Raw genomic sequence first — 24,392 nt, 5'->3', positions numbered from 1 at the left:
GACAGACCAAACTCAGTAATGCTGGAGGTGGGGGGGTCCAGGGGAGGTGTTCCCCCACATTTGTAAGGCCCCTCCTTCGGTGCTGTGCTAGTGGATGCCAGAGCCACATACACACTATGGTCTTCTGGGATATCTAATGAGGGAGTGGCAGTTTGCTTTCTGATAGCAAAGTGGCTCAATTTCTCATAGGTGACATCTTGGAGTTCTTCAGGTATCTTCTGGAGCAGAGGGAGGGGCAGTAAGTTTGTGGCTGGAATGGGAAAAGCCTGGGAGCCATCCCCACCAAGAGAAGTGTTTTTTCTCTGTTATTCTCTGCCTGAGTCTTGCATGGTTCACTTGGGCATATGTCACTCCCTGGAGGTCTTCATTGTTTATACTCTGCTGGAGGAAAAATAGCCAGACAGAATTCTCCCATTCCATTGTTTCTTCCAGTGAATTTTCTATACTGTTCTAAGTGTGATGTGCAATAAACTTTCAGTTGGGCCAGAGAGACTGCAAGGGTTGAGTAGCTTGCTTTGCATGCGACTGACCTCAGTTAGAACCCTGGTACCACATATGATCACCCAGGTAGTGCCAGGAATGATCCCTGAGCATAGAACCAGGAGTCCATAAGCACCATCAGATGTGGTCCAGCTCCCCAACTCCCACCCCAATAAAAGCAAACAAACATTTTTTTTCTTTTTGGATCACACCCAACGATGCACAGGGGTTACTCCTGGCTCTGGAATTATTACTGGAATTACCCAGGAATTACTCCTGGCGGTGCTCAGGGGACCAAGTGGGATGCTGAGAATAGAACCCAGGTTGGCTGCATACAAGGCCAACGCCCTACCCAACCCCAGCGAACAAACTTTTCAGTTATTTAAGTTATTTCAAGTGTAAGTTTAGTTAAGTTATTTAAGTTAAATAAGTTGTTTAAGTTAGGCTAGTTATTTAAGTTTCTTCAAGTGTTAGTCTAAATTGATAAACTCATGAAGGAAAAGCACAATAAACAAAATGAGGAAAAGTAACATACCACAGAAACAAAAGAAGATCTTGTTACACCAACTATTTGGACAAACTAGAATAAATTTACATTCTTAGAAACACTATCTCAAGAGTGAATTAGAAAGAAATAGGAAATCTCCCATCCAATAAGGGGTTGATATCAAGGATATACAAAGCACTGGTTGAACTCCACAAGAAGAAAACATCCAACCCCATCAAAAAATGGGGTGATGTGCTAGGGGAAAAGGCAGCTCAGATAGAGAAAGGAGCACCAAATAAAGGGTATTGGGAGGTTCCTCTCAGGATGGGAGATCCGTGATGAAAGTAGCCTATAGACCGAAAATGATTGCCACTCAATGTCTCTTGCAAACCACGGCACTCAAAAGGAGAGAGATAACAAAAGGGAATGCCCTGCCACAGAGGTAGGGGGGGATGGGGGTGGGAGGGATGCTGGGATCAGTGGTGGTGGAGAATGGGCACTGGTGGAGGGATGGGTATTCGATCATTATATGGCTGAAACCCAAGCACAAAAATTTGTAAGTCTACAACTGTACCTCATGGTGTTTCACTAATAAAAATTTTAAAAAAATGGGGTGATGAGCAGAAACTTTCTCAAAGAAGAAATCCAAATGGTTAAAAGGCACATGAGAAAATGTTCTACATACTAATCATCAGGGAGATGCAGATCAAAACAACAATGAAATATCTCACACCACATCTAAAAGAACAAAAGCAACCGGTGTTGGTATTGGTGTGGTGAGAAAGGGACTCTCCTTCACTGATGGTGGGAATGCTGACTGGTTCAGCCCTTTTGGAAAACAGTATGGATGATTCTCCAAAAATTACAAATTGAGCTCCTATTTGACCCAGTAATACCACTCCTGGGAATATATTCTGGAGAGGCAAAAAAGTATAGTCAGAATGACATCTGCACTTCTATGTTCATTGCTGCACTGTTCACAATAGCCAAAATCTGGAAAAAACCCGAGTGCCCAAGAACAGATGACTGGTTAAAGTCATCTGTTCTTTGGTGCATCTGCACAATGGAATACTATGCAGCTGTTAGAAAAGATGAAGTCATGAAATTTACATACAAGTGGTTCTACATGGAAAGTATCATGCTAAGTGAAATGAGTCAGAGAGAGGGACAGACATAGATTGAATTCATCTGTGGAATATAAAGTAACAAAATAGGAGACAAACACCCAAGAATAGTCGAGAAAAGTACCAGGAAGTTCACTCCATGGCTTGGAGGCCAGCCGCACATGCTGGGGGAAAGGCAGCTCAGACAGAGAAGGGAGCACCAAGTAAAGGGTGTGGGGAGGATCTGCCCAGGATGGGAGATGCATGCTGAAAGTAGACTATAGACCAAACATGAGTGCCACTCAATGCCTCTCTTGCAGACCACAGAACCCAAAAGGAGAGAGAGAGAACAAAAGGGAATGCCCTGCCACAGAGGCAGGGTGGGATGGGGGGGTGGGGGGGAGGGATACTGGGACCCGTGGTGATGGAAAATGAGCACTGGTGGAGGGATGGGTACTCAATCATTGTATAACTGAAACCCAAGCACAAAAATTTGTAAGTCTACAACTGTACTTCATGGTGTTTCACTAAAAAACAAACAAACAAAAAATGGCAATTGAAACCAATAAAAAGGAGAAAAAAATGGGAAATCTGAACTGATTGGTCCCAAATAAGGAAATTGAGAATCAATAAGATTTCACTAGTGAATCTTAGCAAACTTTCGATGAAGATGTAAGCTCTCAAATTGAAGATAAATGGGAACTTAGCATTCTTTAAGGTCAGCATTTACTTATATAAAAAACCAGGGTAGAAAAGTGATTATGAAAAAGAAAAAGGAGGAACTAACCACAGAAATTAGGCAAGAAATAGAAATACTGGAAAAGAGGAAGTCATAATACAAAGTCACTATTTGCAGATAACATGAAAATGTATGGGGCCAGACACGTAATATAGCAGTATGGTGCTTGCCTTGCATGCTGCAACCTGGCTTCAATACCTAGCACCCCGTATAGTCCCCATGAGCACTACCAGGAGTGATCCCTGAGTATGGAACTGGGAGTAGGCCCTGAGCACATCCAGATGTGGCCTGAAAACCAAACCTAACCAAACGAAAAACCCATGAAAATATACAAAGAAAATCCTGAGGAGTAAACAAACTTAGAAACAAACCAACACAATAAAATAGGCTACAAAATCATTACATAAAAGTCTGTTCTATTTTGAAATACAATGAATTAGAGGAAAAGGAGTTCATTTACAACTGTATCCAAGAGCAATCTAGGAACCAACACAGCAATTGGTTTTGGTTTTGAAACTGTTGGTCCCGTTAAATAGAAGAGGACAAGAGGGCTTGGATTAAAATGACCAACGGCCACCCTGCCTAGAGACAGACATTCCATAGACTCAATGTGATCCCTGTTAAAACTACCATCTCTTCAAGGCCACAGATCAAACACTACTATTTGCATTCCTCTTTGTGCTACTGTCTCTTGCATCCTATTGTATGGAACCACGAATCTCTCCGAGTATAAAGCTCTGAGAAGATGGGAGTAGGGAGAACTCAGTGGTTCAGAGGGCACGGTTGCTTGTAGGAGAGAGTCTAGGCAATGTTACTCAGAACTTTGGGAGCATTGACCCTTAGGGGGTTACTACAAAGTGAAACAGGCCTTTCCAAACCCTGCAAGTGTGCACTTACATGTGGAAGTCAAAACAAACTGGGGCCTGGGACAGAGACCTTGGGTAGCAGTGTGTGCTCGGGAGCATGTGATCAGCAGGTAGGAGCCCCAGGTTGATCCTAGTCCTCGGCACTGCGGGGGCCATGAGGAGAAAAGGCAACCCAAAATCTCAAAACAAAACAGACTGCAAGAACAACTGATGGTCAGCAGAGAGAAGGAGGAAGGAGAGAGGCGGGCAAATGCAGTGAGAAGGGTGAGTTGTCTGATGTGGACAGAGAGCTTCTGTGGGAAAGAGAAAGTAGTGTAACAGTGCTGAGTTGTAACTTACCCATAACTTACATTGGTGGAATGTCATTACTCAGTGTTACTTTATTAAAAATGTTTCCCATGGGGCTGGAGGGATAGTACAGTGGGTAGGACATTTATTTTGCATGAGTCTGACCCGGTTTGAGCTCCCACAGCAGAGGGATCCCTGAGCACAGAGCTGGGAGTAAGTCATGGGCACTGCTCATGGCTTACTCCCAAAACAAACAAAAAAAAGTTTTTTTATCCCACAGAGCCAGTCCAGAACCCCTAAACTTGTGATCTCTGTCAGCACTCTGAGTCTCACAGCTGCCTGCTCCCTCCCCCCAGGCAACTGCTCCCCTGAAAAGTCTGCCCACCCCACCCCAGACCCTTGACACCTGCTGCTTTCTCCCTCTCCCCTCATCCCTGCTCCCCACCTCCAGGGCTCAGGGAACCTGCTGCAGTTTGAGGAGGGGTGTGTGTGTGTGTGTGTGTGTGTGTGTGTGTGTATGTGTGAGACTGTGTGTGAGGAGGTGTGTGCGAGTGCATATGATTGCATGTGTGAGCGAATGTGTGTATGTGTGAATGTATGTGTGATTGTGTATGAGCATGTGCATATGTGAGTGAGTGTGCCTGTATGACTGCATGCGTATGCGTGACTGTGAGAGTGAATGTGTATGTGCACGTGTGAATATATGAGTATGTATGTGTGAGAGTGTATGAGTGTGTACATCAGTGTGTGTGAGAGTGAGTGTAATGAGGAGAGTGAATGTGTGTGTGTGTCTGAGTGTGAGGGTGTATGAGTATGTGTGCATGTGTGTGTATTTGCGTGTATGTGTGCATATGTTAGTGTGTGTGCGCATGAGTGTGTGAGTAAAAATGTATGTGTGTGAGTGTGTGTGTGTGCATTTGTATATTGGAGTAGGAGTATAAAAATGGTGTTGAGAAGGTCTGAGTGAGTGTGTATGTATGTGAGTGCATCTGTGTGTGTGTGAGTGAATATGATTGTGTGTGTGTGTGTGTGTGTGTGTGTGTGTGTGTGTGTGTGTAAAATGAACTCTGTGTTCAGCGCACATAGGCTTGGCTCCAGGGCACCCACTGAATCCCATGCCCTCTGAGACCAGCTGCAGGAAGGGGAGCCTGGGGAGGGGTGGGGTCAGGGACAGGGTACTGGGGTGTCTCATCCTGAGCCTGAGCTCAGTGGGGCCTGCTGGGAGCTGGAGCTGTGGGGAGGGGAGGGCCCCGGGAATGGAGTGTGGGGAGGGGGTCCTGAGCAGCACTCACCCGGAAGTCCAGCTGTGCCCCTTGCTCAGGCTCTGTGTTCGTGGCAGCAACATCTGCTGGGACAGAACTGGGGTGCGGGCCGGGTGGGTCCCCTGAGATGTCTGAGACCGCAGCCCCACTCCCGCCTGGGCCCCAAGATCTCTGGGCCCTCTCACCTGGGGCGTCCTTCTGGACATGCACCCTGGGGCCGGAGCTGGGGAGCAGAGGGTAGTGTGAGGGTGGGAGAGGGGTTTCAGGCAGGGATGAGGGCTGGGCTGGGAGTTACCCGCTGTCCAGGCCTCTGTCCTGGGGCTTCGGGCGTGCGGCTCCTGCGGGCAGTGGGGTGTGAGCTCTGGGTGGGGCTGAGAAGCCTTGCTGTGGCCATCACCTTCCCAACTCTCGACTTCTTGTGTCCAGCCTGATGCTGCCGGCGGCGGTGTCGGAGCAGGAGGAGGCCGAGGAGGAGGCCGAGCAGAGCACAGGCTGCAGAGAGCCCGAGGATCAGAGGCAGGGGCCCTGGGAGACCGGGCACAGAGTGGGTTGGAGAGCGGGGCTCCCCCACCTTTGTGGGCGTGGGACTGTCACGCCCTTATGAGCGGGACATGGAGCAGAGTGAGGTCAGTGAGGCCAGGGCTGGACCTGTTCCCGCTGGGCCCCCTTTGCTTCTCTTTCAATGCCCCTTTATGTTCTCTCAGTGCCAGATTTGACCCTGTTAACACCTGTCCTAAGCCCGTCCCCACCTTTCAGGCCCAGATGAGTCTGCTCTGCAGGATCCCTTCTGGGGAGTTGCCCATCCAGAGTGGCCTGTGGGGACATGGAGAGTGTGGAACTCAGCGCTCACCGGGAAGGTGGAGCAAGGTCAGGGACAGGGATCATGGCAGGGGTGCCCTCTGTAGGGAGGGTGGTCCAGAGCAGGGCCATGAACCAGGGCTGTGACTTGCATGCCCTGTTTTCTCCTGAGTCCACAGGTGCTGAGCTTCTGACATGAGTGGGGCCTGTGCACCCCCCACATGTTGGAGGTTTGTGGGGTTCATTATGAAGCTGCTGTGCTTCCCAGAGACACCCTCGTCCCCCTTGTCACAGCACCCCTTCTCTGCACCTCATGGGAGGAGAGGGAGGCAAGGGGCAGGCTGTCTTCACCCTGTGACCCAGCCTTACCTGCCCCCTCTCTGCCCAGCCCAGCCCCTGGACATGTGGCACAGAGCAGGGGCCAGGGCCGTGGCCCGGGAATCAGGCCTTGCTCATTGCTGCTGAGTCGGTTTCTGGGTGTGAGTGAGTTTCTCTCTTGGTCCACTCTAAGTCTCTCCAGCCCCTCCATCACTCCCCCTCGGGCATATCCTGGGGCTTGGTGAGGGGCTGCAGCTGGGTAAGCAGAGGCGGGAATGGGTCCTGACTTTTCTGTGCCCTGTGAGCCCCTCCTTTGACATGTGCAACCCCTTAACTGAACCGGGGAGGGCTGCAGTGCCTTACCCGAGACCAGGAGCTCCAGGGGCTCACTGGGGCATGGCAGTGGAGGTAGGGGCGGTGGTGGTGTGGTGTGTTGTAAACTGTAGCACCTGTCGGTGCCGCCCTGAGGGTGAAGCTGGCCTGAGAGGGGGCGGCTGGGTCCTCAAGGTGGAAGTGCAGTGGGACAGCCGCTGAGCCATTCTTGGGCAGATGGAAGGTGTCAGAGCTCACGGCAGAGTGACACAGCAGCGTGACATTCCCTCCCTAGGCATGCGGGCTGAGAGCGAGGGTCTCCTTCCTGTTCCTGCGGAGAGAGGCTGGTTGGGGGGAGACAGCAGCATCTGGCTGAGTCCTTGTCCTTGTCCGGGGTGCCGCCCTAGGGTCCCTCCACATGGAGGCTTTATTTGCTTCTGCTCTGGGGCCACAGCCAGCGCTGGTGAGGGCTCCTTGTGACTCAGATCTGGGGAATTTCTCCAGTGGTGTTGGGGCCCATGCAGGGCTGGGCCTGAACAGGGGGTCATGGTGCAGAGCTCAACTCTGGCCTGCCCTGTCGTCTCCCTGACCTTGTGTGGGTGTATCCCCATTGTCCCCTCATTGTCCTGTTCTCTCTCCAGCGTCTTAGGATCTGCCCGCTGGACCTGCAGAGGACCCCTTACCTGCCACCAGGATGTCCAAGGGAACACTGGGCTGTGATCATAGTGGGGAGAGACCCCCTAGCAGTTGTACTGACCCCTGTGAGAGCTGTTCACAGGCCCTAGGGGAAAGGTGGGGCTTTGTTGTCCATGAAGAGCAGGCAGGGAGATGTGCCCCTCCTGGTCCGTGGTGAGAGCAAATGTGTCAGACTTCTCTGAGCACTGCAAGGTCAGGTAGTCTCCAGACAGTGCCAGAGAGCTGCGCTGGGCCCATGGGAATGGCACCTTGAACACGTCGGGGGACCAGGAGGCAGTGGCATTCGGGGACACCCCACATTGCCCCTGGGTCTCAGAGATCTCAGGTCGCTCCGCCACCCTGACAGCTGTGGCTCTAGGGTATGGAATCCCGAACTCTTCACCCAACCCCCCACCTGCTCCCAGCACAGCTCAGGGTGCTATTGGCACTGTTGGGACCCGAAGTGGGTCCTCATCTTTGACTTGGAGACGCAGAGGGCACTAGGCAGATTCCCAGGGCAGGGAACTGACAGAACCATAGCAGCTGCAGGGGCCTCCTTGGGAGACGTTTGCGAGGCCCAGGGGGAAGTGTGCCTCCCACCACCCCTGAGAGAAGTGGGGTTCCCTGTGTCAGGGCTCTGTACCCCCCGCCTTCTCTGGGTAGAAAGTGTCCATCCTGTTCTTGTTCTGGGCACTGCAGGAGAGGGTCACATTCCCCCGTGATGCCACCATGGGGTTTGGGTGGGCCTTGAGCGAGGGTGTGGGCTGCAGTCCTAGGGAGGGGCAGCACCCCATATGATAGGGGGTCCTGGCCCTTTGCCCCTACCGATCACCACCAGGGTCAGGTGGTTGCTGCACTATGCTGGGTACTGAGCACAGCTGTTCCCACACTGGCACTGTCCCACCCAGTGTGTGCTCATGTGCTCGAAGAAGAAGCTGGTCTGGCTGCTGGGGCCTGGGGACACCTTCATAGCATGGAATCCTGGGCTCCCCTCTTTATACTGATGGTACTCAGCATTCTGAGGGGGGCCCTGGCACCAGATGGTCACAGAGTTTCCCCTGGGGACCTATGGGCCTGGGGTTCTTAGATGTAGGGTTTTGGGGGGTCCTTGGAAAGGGGTCAGATCTGAATGTCGGGGACTCCCCCCCTCAGTTTCCCTAGTGTGCCCTTCAGACCCTTCAGACCCAGGGGCACCCCTGTCTCAGGGTCACTGGACTGAAGCAGGAGACTGGAGTGGGGGACTCACCTGCCTGGATCTAGTCCCCAGGGCCCCCACACAGATCTATGGGTTCCCTGTGAGCGCCCCCAGCCCAATGAGGCCAAGTCTGGAGTGCAAGGGGGACTGAGCAGCAGACCCGCCCCCAGTGCCCTGAACCCGGAGTCTCTTGGGCAGGAGTGGAGGGGACTGTCCCCCCTCCCCAAGACTCATTGAGGCAGAGAAGGGCAGCGAGGCTGGGGTCAGGGTGCCAGCTGCCATGGCTCTGTGGTGAGGTACCTGGTTTCTGGAGAGCCCATGGTCAGTTCTGTGTCTAGGTGCCCTGTGGGCTTCCTGTTCTTCGACTCAGGGAAGGGGAAGGACCCTGCCTGGGGTCTTGTTCTACAGCCCTGAGGGCTGTCTGGGGGACAGCTGCTGGGACACCCCCCCAGACCCAAGTGACTCCCCAGCCCTCCTCACACCCAGCCCCAGTTAAGAGGGTCACTAGTTCCGGACATAAGGCCTGGATGGCAGGAGGGGCCCCCCTTGCAGGGACTGTGGGCTATCACCTCCCTTTCCTGGGCTTCTCTGAATGCAAGTGTCCTTCCTTCCCTGTCAGTCTGGCCGGCTGCCAGCCGTGCTTGTAGTGATGATTTTCCCTGGCACCACATATAGTCCGCCAAACCCACCAGGAGTAAATCCCGAACTCGCTGGGTGTGACCCGAATAACAAAAAGAAAAGAAAAAAGAAAAGAAACAGGATAAGGGCATAGCGAAGGACAAAGGCAGCAGAACCTTGAGAACTGGACTGAATGGGCCCTGGCAGGAGCAAGGGAGACCCTGGGACTGCTGGGGGGCATGGGTGCTGCTGAGGGGTGTGCATGAAAGCCACACTAGCAGTCTCACAGTGCGCACATCAAACTCAAAAGTGTAAGAGACTGCTGTCCCGGCCTGCCTCTTGCATGCCTTTCCACTCTGGAGAAGCCAGTGTTCTCTCCGATCACGCACTTGCTCTCTTCCTCTCCCTTCACATCTTTCTAGGCAAGTTTTTTTTTTTTTTAATTTTGGGGTATACCCAGCAATGCTCAGGGGTTACCCCTGGCTCTGCGGTCACAGTCCTCCCGTTGTTCATAGATTTGCTCGAGCGGGCCCAGTAACATCTCCATCATGAGACTTGTTGTTACTGTGTTTGGCATATCGAATATGTCACAGGTAGCTTGCCAGGCTCTGCTGTGCAGGCGAGATACTCTAGGTAGCTTGCCAGGCTCTCCGAGACGGGCGGAGGAATCAAACTCGGGTCGGCCATTTTGGCCACTTGTAAGGCAAACGCCCTACCGCTGTACTATCGCTGGCTCTGTACTCAAGATAATTCCTGGCAGTGCTCCGGAGCCTGGGATTGAACCTGAGTTGGCAGCGTGCAAGGCTAGCTCCCTACCCACTGTACTATATCTCTGGCCCGCTAAGCAAATTTTATTCAATAAATAATGTTAATAATAATAATACTCCCAGGGCCAGAGAGCCAGCTCAATGACGAACACAGGAAACCAGAGACAAACCCCACTATTGCATAGTTCCCCAAAGCACCAGGAGTGAATCCCAGAGCACAGAGCTGAGTGTAGCCCCTAAGCGTGACTGGGTATGGTCTCCAAACCAAAACTGGCAAATCTCAGAGACCCCCCCCCCCCCACTGTGAATGGTATGTGGGAACTGTCTGCTGACAGCAAGCTTTGAAGAGTCAGCATCAGCCTCACCCAGCGCCTGACCATGTACTGAGGGGAATTCCAGAAACTTTTGTGGCTCTCTCCTGTAACCACACAGCCTGTGAGCACAGAGCACACTCATGGCCCCATGTAAGAGGAAGGAGGAAGGACGCTGGCTTGGTGGGAGGGGGAAGGGCTGGTGGAGAGCGGCCAGCCAAGGGCCAAAGTTGAGTGTGTGTGTGTGTGTGTGTGTGTGTGTCTGTGTGTGACTGTGGGTATGACTGTGTCTGTCTGTGTTTGCCAGTGTGCCTGTGGGTGTGCCTGTGTGTGTCTCTGTGAGTGTGTCCCTGTGTGTCTGAGTGTGACTGTGGGTGTACCCGTGTCTGTCTGTGTGTGCAAGAGTGCTGTGGGTGTGCCTGTGTGTCTGTATGTAAGTGTGCCTGTGTGTGTCTCTGTGAGTGTGTCCCTGTGTGTCTGAGTGTGACTGTGGGTGTACCCGTGTCTGTCTGTGTGTGCAAGAGTGCTGTGGGTGTGCCTGTGTGTCTGTATGTAAGTGTGCCTGTGTGTGTCTCTGTGAGTGTGTCCCTGTGTGTCTGAGTGTGACTGTGGGTGTACCCGTGTCTGTCTGTGTGTGCAAGAGTGCTGTGGGTGTGCCTGTGTGTCTGTATGTAAGTGTGCCTGTGTGTGTCTCTGTGAGTGTGTCCCTGTGTGTCTGAGTATGACTGTGGGTGTGCCTGTGTCTGACTATGTGTGCGAGTATGCTTGTGGGTATGCCTGTGTATCTGTGAGTGTGCCTGTGTGTGTCTCTGTAAGTGTGTCCCTATGTGTCTGAATGTGACTGTGGGTATGCCTGTGTCTGACTGTGTGCGAGTATGCTTGTGGGTATGCCTGTGTGTCTGAGTGTGCCTGTGTGTGTCTCTGTGTGTCCCTGTGTGTCTGTGGGTGTGCCTATGTCTGACTGTGTGTGCGAGTATGCTCGTGGGTATGCCTGTGTATCTCTGTGTGAGTGTGCCTGTGTGGGTCTCTGTTAAGTGTGTCCCTGTGTGTCTAAATGTGACTGTGGGTGTGCCTGTGTGTATCTGGGTGTGTGATATGAGACTGTGTGTATGATGTGAACCTGAGTGCCCACACACCCCAAGGTGATCATCACGTTTGGAACACTGCAAACAATGAGCCTAGCACGGCAGGTCAGCCTTACTTAGGACTCCAAAGTGACGAGCCTATGTCCCGCCATCCTGATGGCCGAGTACATGCAGGTCAGCCACTGCCATGAGTGACTGGCTATAGATCCATCACAGTTGGGAATTCTCGGTGACAACTGGGGAAATAATGGGGGCACTCAAGAAGTGGCTCCGGTGGGGCCCTGGGTATGTGTGTTGGGGAGGATGCTTGGGGAAGTAGGCTCCTCAAGGGGCTGAGCCTGGGCAGGACAGAGAATTGTGCATGCAAACATGAAACAAGAGATGATACTCAGAGAGGGTTTCCAGCTTCTCTTACTCAGGCCTCAGCTGTGGGATAGTGCAGTCCTACAGAAATGGGTTTCTGGAAAGATCTCCAGGTCTATGCACCAGCTTCCTGGTGAAGTTTGCACCCCTGGAGCACTCGCTAAAGCCCAGATTCTGGGTGTCACCTCCAAGAGAATACTACTGGCTGGTCGTGCCAGAAGGCATGAAGGTGTTGTCTGTCCCCTAGTGCACCCTCATAACTAAGAATTCTCTAGGGCCAGAGAGATAGAGCATGGTGGGGATGGGACCTGAACCAGGTTTTTTTTTTTTTTTTGCTTTTTGGGTCACACCCGGCGATTCTCAGGGATTACTCCTGGCTTTGCATTCAGAAATCATCCTGGAGGTGCTCGGGGGACCATATGGGATGCTGGGAATCGAACCCAGGTTGGCCGCGTACAAGGCAAATGCTCTACCCACTGCTACCCACTGTGCTATTGCTCCAGTCCCTGAACCAGGTTTGATCACTGGCACCTCATATGGCCCCCTGGGCCTGCTCGGAGTGATACCTGAGCACAGAGGCAGGAGTAAGCCCTGAGCAACTGCCGGGCATGACAGTTCTCTGCAATTCTTTGGATCAGGGAGAGCTTTGTGGCAGAGCACATACTCTGCATGTAGAAAACCGGGTTTGACCCTGTCCTCACCTGGTCCCCTGAGCTCTGCGGGGAGTGACCAACTGTTGGGTGTGGTCCCAAAACCTAAAACTTAAAAGAGAGTGAGAAAGATCTGGCTCAAAAGGCCAGTAAGGCTAAAGTTAAGAACACTAATGTATGGCTACTGTACAATTATACTTATTCATTTTGGGGGGGTAGACACATCACATACTCAGCAGTGCTCAGGAGTTACTCCTGGCTCTGTGCTCAGGAATTATTCCTGGCAGTGTGGGATCACATGGGGTGCTGGGACTAAGCCCAGGTTAGCTGCTTGCAGGGTAGATACCCAATCCGTTGTACTTCTGCTGTCCATCCCCTCCTCCCCAGTAAAATATATTGGATTAAAAAGCTAAACAGGGGCTGGAGCAATAGCACAGCAGGTAGGGCATTTGCCTTGCATGCGTCTGACCTGGGTTCGATTTCCAGCATCCCATTTGGTCTCCCGAGCACCGCCAGGAGTAATTTCTCAGTGCAGAGCCAGGAGTAACCCCTGTGCATCGCCAGGTGTGAGCCCCCCCAAAATTAAAAATAAATAAATAAATAAATAAAAAGCTAAACAGAAAAAAAATGTTAAACTGTAGAAACAAGTTGTTTCAAGGCTGGATATGGCTTGGTGGTAGAGCACATATCTTGTAGGAATGCAAGGTCCTGGCTTTCTTCTACCAAGAAATATGCATCAGCTCCTCTAACGCTTAGAGGAAGATGTGACTTTCATGGGAAAAGAAGAGCTGTTTAGGAAAAAACAAAACCAAAAACACAGGGCCAGAGAGACGGAGGGGAAGGTGCTTTCCTTGCACACAGCCATGCCAGGTTCCACTCCCCGTACTCCCAGTAGTGATCCCTGAACACAGAGCCAGGAGGAAGCCCTGAGCATCACTGGGTGTGCCCCCAGAATAAAACATAAAGACGTTTTTAAAAAGTATTGGGGCTGGGAACTGGCTTAGGGCAGCGCCTCTGGCCTCAAAGGCCCTAGGCCATGTATTGGATCCCTGGGCCCCTGTGCCAGGTGTGGTCCAGGGGTACCAACTGCTGAAGTTCCCGACACTACGAGACAGTGTGTGATCTCTGGGGTTCCCCCAGAAATGGCAATGGCAGGAAGGTGGGATGGGGGTGGGGTGACAATAAGCACAAAAATGAGAGAAGGGTGCTGTGGAGACTTCAGAGTCACAGTCCCCAAGTCGAATGGAATCAGCTGCACTCAGGAGCGACTGTGCCGTGATGGAGAGACCACGGGGCTGCAGGTGGACACCACAAGCTGCGAATGTGGGACCTCACAGGTTCCTAGGAACTCAGAGACGACCCACGGGAGCACAGTGACTGGGAAGGGTTCCTGTGGTTTGACCATGAGAGCCAAGTGACAGGCAGGCATCCTGTGACAGGGCTGTGCAGGTAGTGCACGTGCCCATGTGCCTGTCCTGTTCCCGCCTGGCTTCCCCACTCTTCTCTGCCCCCTCCCCCAGGATGCCACTGTGCCCTCAGACCAGCTCTGTTGTCCCCCAAGGACATGGATAGAAGGGGGTCTGCAGGGAAGGTACCAGCGAACAAAAGGGTTGGGGTTCTGTGCTGGGTGGCCATACCTGTGGGGTCCAACTGGGGTTCTCTCACACCTGCTGGCTTCTGAGTCTGAGGAGAGACTGGGTTTTGGTGTTCCATCTGTTGCTCTGCAGTCCAGAGGCGGGGCACTTTCCAGGGCAGGTCTGGGTGTGGGGACACTGGGTAGAAAGGCCATCATGACCTCTCTGAAGTTATAACACCTCTGGAATCTTTGAATTTCTCCCATTGGAATGCTCTCCCCACTGTCCCTGGGGCCCCTGCTACCCTGCACTCATCAGCTGCAAAAAATGTCCTCAGTGTTGTGGGCAGGCGGTGTCTGTCCTAGGCCGAAGTCCCTTTGCACCGGCTGTGAAGAGGAACAGTTGTGTGTCTGACGGCCTTTTTGGTAGGCCAGCCCCCTAGTGACCAGAGGTCACACCTGTGACCAAATTACGCCCGAGACCATACCCAGTTCTGCTCTAAATGAACCCACAGTGGCCTTTCGTGAAGCCTAGGCTGCTGGGACCTCCAGCACGCCGCAGCTCAGAATGCCTGTGTGTGGGCATTGCCATGAGCCGTTGTTCCTGCGTAGACCTGGCCCTGTGCCTTGGATTTAGCCCCGCCCTCCACTGGAGTCTGCCCCGCCCTGGAGTTAGCCCCGCCCCAACTCCTGGAATAAACCACGCCCCAGAGTTAGCCACACCCGAGGTTGGCCACGCCCTAGAACTGGCCACGCCCAGAGGCGGAGCCAGAACCACTGGGTGCTGTGCGTGTCCTTGGAGGTTCTCACACGTGTGTGCTCAGACAGTGCCCCCAAGTTCTTACATGCATAGAATCCTGACGTTCTCCACGGCCGCGTGAGCTTGGGAAACGGGTGGGAATGTGAGCCTCCTCTGTGGCTCACCCTAGCCTTGCCCTTTCGTGCCTGGGGAATGAGGTGCTGTGTCTTACCTCGTTAGGTGCTCTGGAGGGTGGCGAAGTCGAGCACGATTTGTGGCAGCTTTCCTGGGTCCTCTGCTGCTGGTACAGAGCTCACGCCGTGTCGTCTCCTTTCTCACTGTCCCCAGGCACACTAAGACCTTTGCTGGGTTTCCTCTTCCCTACGTTGGCGCCCGCCACTCCCCACATGTTCTCTGTCCTCCACTGTGTCCTCAGGCCCCCTCACAAATCCCCCAAATACAACCCCAGTTCTTGGTGTTTTCAGTCCTGCAACCTTGTAACCTGGGTCAACGCAGGTTGTCTCTGCTGGTTGCTTGTTTCGTTTCCCTGTTTTCCCATCAGTGAAGTCATTTGGTATTTGGCATGATGTGTATGCGTGCTCTCTCTGACTTATTTCACTGAGCTTGTGACTCTCCAGTCCCATTCAAGTTGCAGTGAACTTCAGTGAATTTTAGTATTCTGCGGGAGGACAGTGCTACAGTGCTACTGTGTACAAATGCCACGATTTCTTGTTTTGCTTGTTTTGTTTTGTTTTGTTTTGGGGCCACAGCTGGCGGTGCTCAGGGGTTATTCCTGGTCTGCACTCAGGAATCAGTCCTAGAGTTGCTAAGGGACCATATGGGATGCCGGGGACAGAACCTGGGTCGGACGTGTGCACAAGCACTCTCCCCGCTGTCCTATCAATCTGGCTCCCAACATCACAACTTCTTGATCTGTTCATCTGTTCTTTGCATATGGGTTGTCCCTGTCCTGCTAATGTACTCGTTATGAACAAGTGTATGTGTCTTTTAAAAAATAATTTAAAAAAATTGAATCACACTTAGAAGGTTGTTCATGATTGGGTTTCATTTATATAATGTTCCAACAACATCCATCCCTTATCCCTTCATCAGTGTACATTTCTCACCACCAATGTCCCCAGTTTCCTGCCCACCACAGTCCGCACTGTGCGTGCCTTTATGGGATGAATGTTTTGTGCTTTGCCAAGAAGTGGAATCACTGTGTCATATGGGAGCTTCGTTCGTTCTTCTTTGATATCTCCATACTGTTTCCCGTTAGAGGCTGCTCCAGATGACATTCCCATCAGCAGTGAATGAGGGTCCTTGTGATGTTGGTGGGCCTGCACAGCTAGCTTATGTGAGGTGGGGAGGAGAGAGACTTTCTCCGGATCCCCCTCTGCCCCCCTGAGGCTGTCTGGGAAGGCTCAGACTGGTAAAGTCTGTGATGAAACCCTGCATGGCACATGGCACAGGCCAGAGCCCTGTCAGCTTCACCAGGTGACTGTCAAGTCACACCTGATGTCTGTTTGGTTTTCTCTGAGTGGGAGTTAACCACCCCCACCCAAGATTTCTCTCAGGGAGCCACAGACTCAGGCTGGAGTGAGGAAGTGGTCTTTGCAGGAAAGGAAAGTCAATTCTAGACCTGACCCAGGGTTTTCAGGTTCTTCTCTTAGCTCTCAGAAAGGAATTTTAGTTAGTTTTTTTTTGGGCCATACTCAGCGATGCTCAGGGGTTACTCCTGACTCTGCACTCATGACTTACTCTTGGTGGTGCTTGGGGGAGCATATGGGATGCCAGGAATCAAACTTGGGTCAGCCGCGTGCAAGGCAAACGCCTTACCCATTGTATTATTGCTCCAGCCTCTTAGAAAGGAGTTTTAGAAGTGGACAAACAGTGAAGTAAAACAGATTTTGTTTGGAGGGTTTTTAAGGAAGAGGAAGGGGAAGGACAGAAAGGGGGGAAGTGGGGAGGCGGGGGGGGAGGGGAGGGAGGGGGAGAGAGAGAGAGAGAGAGAGAGAGAGAGAGAGAGAGAGAGAGAGGCATTAGAAAGAGAACACAGGTTTTTCCAAAGGTGGAGAAAGCCTTGAATGGCCTTTAAGACTGGCTTTTATATTTTATTTCTTGGGCCTTGGCCGGCTGCCTGGGTATGGAGTTTCTCTGGCGCAGATGGGGGTTGTTCAGGTGTCAGAAGTCTCCTTCAGACCCTTAAATGCAGTCTCTGTCTTTGCTGAAATTTGTGTCCCTGTGGGGTCCAGCCTCCTCAGGGTCCATCATTGGTGCCAGGAAGATCTTTGCAGTTTAGGCCTTAATTCTTGCAGCTTCCATGTTTATTGGATTATTGCTCCTCACAAATTCCATTGCCATGAGTCCTCTCCCTTCTACCCGTGTGCCTCACTTTCTCCTATTCTCGACAACACTGTTTTTTTAAAAGTTTAAATTTTATTTTTATAAAATTCTTCATGGTGATTTATTAATTTAATATTCCAACACCAGGCCCACCACCATTATTTCCTATTTTCCTAATCACCACCCAAGCCTGCCCCAATAGCAGACCTGAAATGATTAATTTTGTATTACTTCTTATGATTAATTCACTAAAAATGACTTAAAAATATTTTCTTAGATGAGAGTGTGTGAAGATTGTTGTATCTCACCCTGGACCCATTAAACTCCTGTATAAGAGATTACTAACCTGTTGTTACTGGTTAAACCTTATGTATTAACATATGTATTAACATATTTTTTTTATGTTGGAGCTGGAGTGATAGCACAGCGGTAGGGCATTTGCCTTGCACACAGCCAGCCTGGTCGAGCCAGGTTCGATTCCTCCCCCCCTCTTGGAGAGCCTGGCAAGCTACCGAGAGTATTCAATATGCCAAACACAGTACAAGAAGTCTCACAATGGAGACGTTAATGGGCCCGCTTGAGCAAATCGATGAACAATGGGAGGACACAGACAATATATTTTTTTTTTAATTAGTGAAACACCATGAGGTACAGTTGTAGACTTACATATTTTTGTGTTTGGGTTTCAGTTATACAATGATCAAGTACCCATCCTTCCACCAGCGCCCATCCTCCACCACCAATGAATCCAGTAGCCCTCCCACCCATATTAACATATTCTTAACCAACATTGGTTGCCTTCTGTTTTATATCCCATCCAATGTGGTGTGCTCCTCCTGGCATACCAATGACGCAGAGAAGGAGATGCCTTCACAGCTGCATGCTCCAGAAATTCTAAAATTTTGAAGGCTGTGATACATTTGGGGTTAAATTTTTAACTGGATAGTGACTTTGGAATCCGGAAGCATCTCTGCAACTTGCTGATCTCTTTCGAGACTTATTTATGAATCTCTGGATCATGATTGGTTAATGAGCTTATTTGGCACCAAACACTGGTTGTTTGATATACAGCATTCTCACTGGTGTGAGATGATATCCCATTATTGTCTTGATTTGCATTTCCCTAATAATAAGAGACAGAATGCTTTTTCATTGTCTGCTTTGATGTGTACTGGTGGCCGTCTGTCTTCTTCAAAGAAGTATCTGCTCATTTCTCAAAAGGAACTTCTTTATTTTTTTAGTTTTTAATTTTTTTTGAAGTAAATAGATTTTATTTGGAGGATTTTTAGGTATGAAGGGAGAGAGAGTGAGAGAGTAACGTACTCAAGAGAGAACACGGGCTTCTCCAAGGGCGGAGAGAGCCTCTATACACAGCCTAGCATTAGACTGGAAAGCATGAAAGTACACATCTCAAGAGGGGAGATGCGGGCAACACATGTGCTCGGCCACGTGGGCGCAAGCAGCACATGGTCTTGGGCAGCATATGTGCCGGAACTTCTTTGAATTTTATTGATTTCCTCCTAGTTTTCTTTTCCTCCTAGTTTTCCCCTCCTACTTTCACTAGGAATATTTTTTTTGGTGGTTTCAGGATTTGAGTCTAGGCCCTCACCCAAGTAGGGCGAGTGTTCTACCCCTGAGCCAGTTCTCCACACACATTTGCAATAACTTGTGATTCTTTTTCTACAGGATAGGATCTAGTTTTTGAATTTTTGGGCCACACCCAGTGATGTTCAGGGCTCACTCCTGGTAGGCTCAGGGAACCATATGGGTTGCTGGGAAACAAACCCATGTCTGCCCCATGCAAGCCAGGGGCCTTCCTGCTGTCCTGTCTATCTCTCCAGCCTCTTTAGGCCTTTCTCAGTGGTGTGTTCATGGTGCTGCGTTTCCCAGGCCTAGGGTCCTGTGGGTATTCATGTAGTGTTCAGGAGAAACACAGTCCTCTTGTCTGTTTGGGGTCACACATTGATGATTCAGAAATCTTTTATTATTTATTTATTTATTGTGATGGATTTCCGTGAGGTACAGTTACAGACTTAACAAACTTTCATGGTTACGTTTCAGTCATACAATGATCGAGTACCCATCCCTCCACCAGTGCCCATTCTCCACCACCAATGATCCCAGTGTGCCTTGCCCTACCCACACCTAATCCCCCCCCACCCCGCCCTGCTTCTGTGGCAGGGCATACCCTTTTGTTCTCTCATTTTGGGTGTTGTGGTTTGCAATAGAGGTATTGAGTGGTTATCATTTAGTCTATAGTTTGCTTTCAGCACGCATCTCCCATCCTGAACGGGCCCTCTAAGCACCCTTTACTTGGTGGTCCCTTCTCTATCTGAACTGCCTTTCCCCCAGCATGTGAGGCTGGCTTCCAAGCTGTGGAGCAATCCTCCTGGTGCTTATCTCTACTATTCTTGAGTGTTAGTCTCCCTTTCCGTTAGTTTATATTCCACAAATGAATGCTGATTCAGAAATCTTTTGCTTGATGTCCAAACCATGGGAATTTTAGCTCCTGTGGCTTCTGGGGTCCTACACTCTAATCTGCGGATAGTGGGTTTTGGTCCTTCCTGGACTAGTGGAAAGCCAGAGTGGCATACACACTGGGCTCTGTGGAACCCCCTGATTGGAAAGAAGGGGGTGCTGTGGTCTGTGCAGGATCCAGGTGGATCAGCTGTGCATAGGTCACCTCCTGGGGGGCCTCAGGTGCTTGTGCCTGCAGGGAGACGGGGGTCAGGGGTGTGGGGCTGAGGGAAGCCAGGGGTCTGCAGTGGAGGCACTCACCTGCCCCACCCTTTGTCTGTCCTCTTCTATCTGTCCGTCCTGAGTGTCCAGTGGAGCCCCTGAAAGGGGGGTATGGAGAGGCACTTCCCGCCCAAGTCCTGTGCACTTCACCTGGGCATTGGTTGCTACCGGGGGGTCTGCATCTTGTCTGCCCTGTGGGGGTCACGAGGAGGGGGGTGGGTGTCCGTGATGTCACTTCCACATGGTGACACAGGTTCCAGACCACCATGCATGAGCCACCCTCCGGGGATCTTTAAGAGTGGCCCCAGTGACACACATCTGGGTGCTCTGTCAGCTCTCTGAGCCTCACAACTGCCTGCTCCCTCCCCTCAGGCCACTGCTCCCCTGAAAAGTCTGCCCACCCCACCCCAGACTCTTGACACCTGCTGCTTTCTCCCTCTCCCCTAATCCCTGCTCCCCACCTCCAGGGCTCAGGGAACCTGCAGTGGCTTGAGGAAGTGTGTGTGTATGTGTGTGTGTATGTGAGTGTGTGCTTATTGTGTGACTGTGAGTGGTGTGTGTGAATATGATTGCATGTGTGTGCATGAGTGTGTCTGTGAGTGAATGTGTGTGTGAGTTGTGTGTGAGTGTGTATGTATGAATGTGAGTATGTGTTAGTGTATATGTATGAATGTGTGAGTGTGTGAGTGTAAATGTGTGTGTGTGAATGTGTATGAATGTGTGTATGTGTTAGTGTGTGTGGGAGTATGTGGCTGCATATGTATGTGTGAGTGTGAGTGTGAATGTGTGTATGAATATGTGTGTGTGAGTGTATGAGTGAGTGTGTTTGAGTGTGAATGTGAGTGTGAGAGTGAGTGTAGTGAATAGAATATGTGAATGTGTGTGCATGTGTGTGTTAGTGTCAGGGTGTATGAATATGTGTGCAGTGTGTGAGTGTATGAGTGTGTGTGAATGTATATGTATGTATGTATATGTGTGAGTTAGTTTATGTGTGTATGTGTGCATATGAGTGCATGCATGTGTGTTAGTGTATGTGTGTGCATAAGTGTGTGAGTATAAATGTATGTGCATGAGTGTGTGCATTTGTGTATTGGAGTAGGAGTATGTGCAATGGGGTTGAGAAGGTGTGAGTGAGTGTGTATATGTATGTGAGTGCATTAGTGTGAGTGTATGTGTGTGAGTAAATGTGATTGTGTGTGTGTGTGTGTGTGTGAGATGAACTCTATGTCTGACGCACATAGGCTGGGGGAGCCTGGGATCCAGGCGACCCACTGAGTCCCATGCCCTCTGAGACCAGCTGCAGGAAGGGGAGCCTGGGGAGGGGTGGGGTCAGGGCCGAGCCTGGGGAGGGGTGGGGTCAGGGACAGGGTACTGGGGTGTCTCATCCTGAGTCCAAGCTCGATGGTGCCCACTGGGAGCTGGTGCTGTGGGGAGGGGAGGGCCCTGGGAATGGAGTGTGGGGAGAGGGTCCCGAGCAGCGCTCACCCGGAAGTCCAGCTGTGCCCCTTGCTCAGGCCCTGTGTGCGTGGCAGCAACATCTGCTGGGACAGAACCGGGGTGCGGGCCGGGTGGGTCCCCTGAGATGTCTGAGACCCGCAGCCCCACTCCCGCCTGAGCCCTCACCCCCAGCTTCCCAGCCTGTCTTGGGCCCCGAGATCTCTGGGCCCTCTCACCTGGGGCTTCCTTCTGGACATGCGCCCTGGGGCCGGAGCTGGGGAGCAGAGGGTAGTGTGAGGGTGGGAGAGGGGTCGCGGGCAGGGGTGAGGGCTGGGTTGGGAGTTACCCGCTGTCCAGGCCTCTGTCCTGGGGCTTCGGGCGTGCGGCTCCTGCGGGCAGTGCGGTGTGAGCTCTGGGCGGGGCCGGGCAGCCTTGCTGTGGCCATCACCCTCCCCACTCACCCGACTTCCTGTGTCCAGCCTGACGCTGCCGGCGGCGGTGTCGGAGCAGGAGGAGGCCGAGGAGGAGGCTGAGCAGGACACAGGCCGCAGAGAGCCCGAGAATCAGGGGCAGGGGCCCCGGGAGACCTGGGAACAGAGGGGTTGGAGAGGAGGGAGCTTCCCTCACCTTTGCGGGTGCGGGACTGTTACCCCTTATGAGCGGGACATGGAGCAGAGCAAGGTCAGTGCAGGCCAGGGCTGAACCTGTCCCCGTGTCCACTCAACCCTGAGTCATGATTCAGTTACTCACCAGTGCTGGACATGGGGCCTGGGGCCAGGTGGCCACTGTTCCCAGAGTGCCCTGAAAGAGAAGGAGGCCGGGGAGCTGGCTGGGCCTGAGACCTCCCATCTCCCTTCCTCGTTAGCCCGGGTCCCAGCCCAGTTCCCACCTGGGGATCCTAGAGAGAGGCAGGGGTGAGAGCATATGAGAGAAGACCCCATAACTCTACCAGCTCCCCTCCCCCTTCCCTTCCACCGTCTGGGGGACTCGGCCTTGAGAAGACGAAGAACAACAAGACAAGGGCTGGGACTCACCTGACACTCGGAGCTGCAGGGGGGCACTGGGCTGTGACAGCAGGTAGGGGGTGATGCTGTGTGAGCTGTAGCACCTGTAGGTGCCACTGTGGGCTGAGGTCACGGGGTGGAAGGAGAATTTGACTGGGGTCAAGTGATCTCTGTTATCTGCGTGGACACGCAGTGGGGGGTCAGCCGTCCCCTCCTTGACCAGAAGAAAAGTGTCCCTGAGGCCTCCTGACAGGCAGAGCAGGGTCACGTTCTCTCCTGGGGACACTGTGGGGCCCGGCTGCACCATGAGGATAGGAGTGTCGTGGTGCTGTCCTAGGAGAGGAAGGGCAAGGGCGTTCGGCTCTGAGCTGAGTCCCCGGGACCCTCCTCTGGGTCACTGTCCCTCCCCCTTGGGGACCCTACACCCTCATCCTCCCATCACCCACCCCACACCCTTTGGGCCTATGCAGAGTCGGGGTCCCTGATGGAACTCGTGAACCCTCACCTGCTACCAGGATGTCAAGGGGGTCACTGGGCCCTGACCACACTGGATAGAGGCTGTGTCCCCCGTAGCAGCGGTACCGACCCCCATCAGACCTACTGACAGGCCCCAGTGGGAAGTCGGCCTGAGAGAGCCCAGGCTGGGTCTGCCGGCCAGGGCGCTTGGAGAAGTCCAGGGCTCCCTCCTTGAACAGAGCGAACTGGTCGTAGATGACCTCAGAGCGACACTGGAGGGTCAGGGTCTGTCCTTGGGTCACGATTAGTCCCTGTGGGCTCAGAAGGGAGGGTCTTCCAGATGCATCTACAGACAGATGAGGGGGGACAAGGGCTGGGCCCATTTGTTCTGTCCTGTCCCCAGTAGATACTGTCCCCAAACCCTGGACCAGGACCCCCCATGCTCCATCACCCCACCTGCACAGGCTCCCCTTGGGAAGCCCCCAAGGAAAAAGACCCCAATAATCCCACGTAGCTGCAAAGCCTGGATGGGACCAGGGGGCTCACCTGAGACCAGGAGCTGCAGGGGGTCACTGGGCTGAGACCACACATAGGGATTATTCCTGTAGTAGCCATAACACCTGAATGTCCAGTTGTGCTTGGGGGTCACGGGCCCCACAGAGAACAGGGCCTGGAGCTGCCCACTGGAGCTTGTCTGTGATTCGAAGGTCCGGTGGGTCTCAGGTTCTCTCTCCTGAGTCAGAATAAACCCGTCGAATCCCAGCCCACACCTGAGGGTCACGGTCCCCCCTGAGGTCACAGCCAGGCTTGGCAGGGCTGAGAGGGATGGTTTCCTGTAGGCTCCTGGGAGGGGGGCAGGGGTTCAGGGTCACACTCACACCACAGAGAGACCCTGAGGCAGCGGCTAAGTCCCCGAGTGAGTCTCACCTGTGACCACCAGCTCTAGGGGGTTGCTTAGCTCTGATGAGCCAGAGGGGCTATAATAATAACAGCGATAAGTCCCAACATAAACTTCTGACATGGACGAGATGGAGAACTTGGCCTTATTCCCGGGCTCCAATGCCATTTGTGTTTCCCAGAACAATGGGCTTTCCTTAGACAGACGGAAGTCCTGGACCCCCAGGGCTCCCCGACACCAAAATGTCGTAGGCTGTGCCCAGGAGATCACAGAGCCTGGCTCAGCCCAGAGGGTGGGTCTGGGCAGGGTCCCTGGAAGGAAGCAGAGGCTGGTCACAGACATTCCCGTCCCAGTCCCAGCTCTAGCCCAGGACCCCCCACATCCTACCACTCATCCCCAAGAACTGATATTCCCATTTCAGCTGTCTGTGGGCTCTGTCCCAGGGGTGCCTGACCCTGGGGTCACACTCACCTGCCTGCACAGGGGTCCCAGCACCCACATTCAGCGCTGAAAGAGAGACCCTGTGAGAGTCTGTCCTGAGTCCCAAGGGAATCTCATCCCAGAGCCCCCCAAGTCCCGGGTACCCTGACCTCTGGGCCCCCCCAGACTCAGGTCCCTCCTGAGGCTCACCCAGACAGAGCAGGGCCGTGAGGGGAGTCATGGCATCTCCTCCTGTCCCGGCCATGCAGTGGGGGAACTTGGTGACCCACAGGACAGACAGGGTGTGTTCTTGGGTTGGTCTTGTATGTCACGTGGTATCACATCAGAGCCCTCAGGAAGGGGAACTGCCCCCGAGGACAGGCTGTTTTAGGGGAACAGCACAGAGAGTGGCACCCCCAGACACGCCTTGTAGGGGGAAGCCCCAGGTCTGACCACCCCCTCA

At 52.6% G+C, this 24,392-nt stretch overlaps 1 protein-coding gene across 1 annotated transcript; it reads right to left on the bottom strand.

The window, feature by feature from the left end:
- Positions 1-19,180: 19,180 nt before the first annotated feature.
- On the bottom strand, positions 19,181-24,170 carry LOC130044505 (leukocyte immunoglobulin-like receptor subfamily A member 6). Its single transcript, XM_056137248.1, has 13 exons — positions 24,140-24,170; positions 23,981-24,016; positions 23,539-23,820; positions 23,158-23,454; positions 22,661-22,957; positions 22,186-22,488; positions 21,902-21,952; positions 21,613-21,738; positions 21,498-21,540; positions 21,388-21,425; positions 21,200-21,252; positions 19,754-19,906; positions 19,181-19,685 (listed from the first exon to the last, which is right to left on the bottom strand). The coding sequence occupies exons 1-13, from the start codon at positions 24,168-24,170 to the stop codon at positions 19,545-19,547; spliced, it is 1,851 nt and encodes a 616-aa protein (XP_055993223.1). The 3' UTR covers positions 19,181-19,544.
- Positions 24,171-24,392: the final 222 nt, after the last annotated feature.

Source organism: Sorex fumeus, unplaced genomic scaffold, assembly GCF_029834395.1.
Source record: "Sorex fumeus unplaced genomic scaffold, SorFum_2.1 ptg000122l, whole genome shotgun sequence".
NCBI classification, from domain to species: Eukaryota; Metazoa; Chordata; class Mammalia; order Eulipotyphla; family Soricidae; genus Sorex; species Sorex fumeus.
Note: the sequence above shows the minus strand (reverse complement) of the source record. Positions and strands in the feature narration are given on the sequence as shown.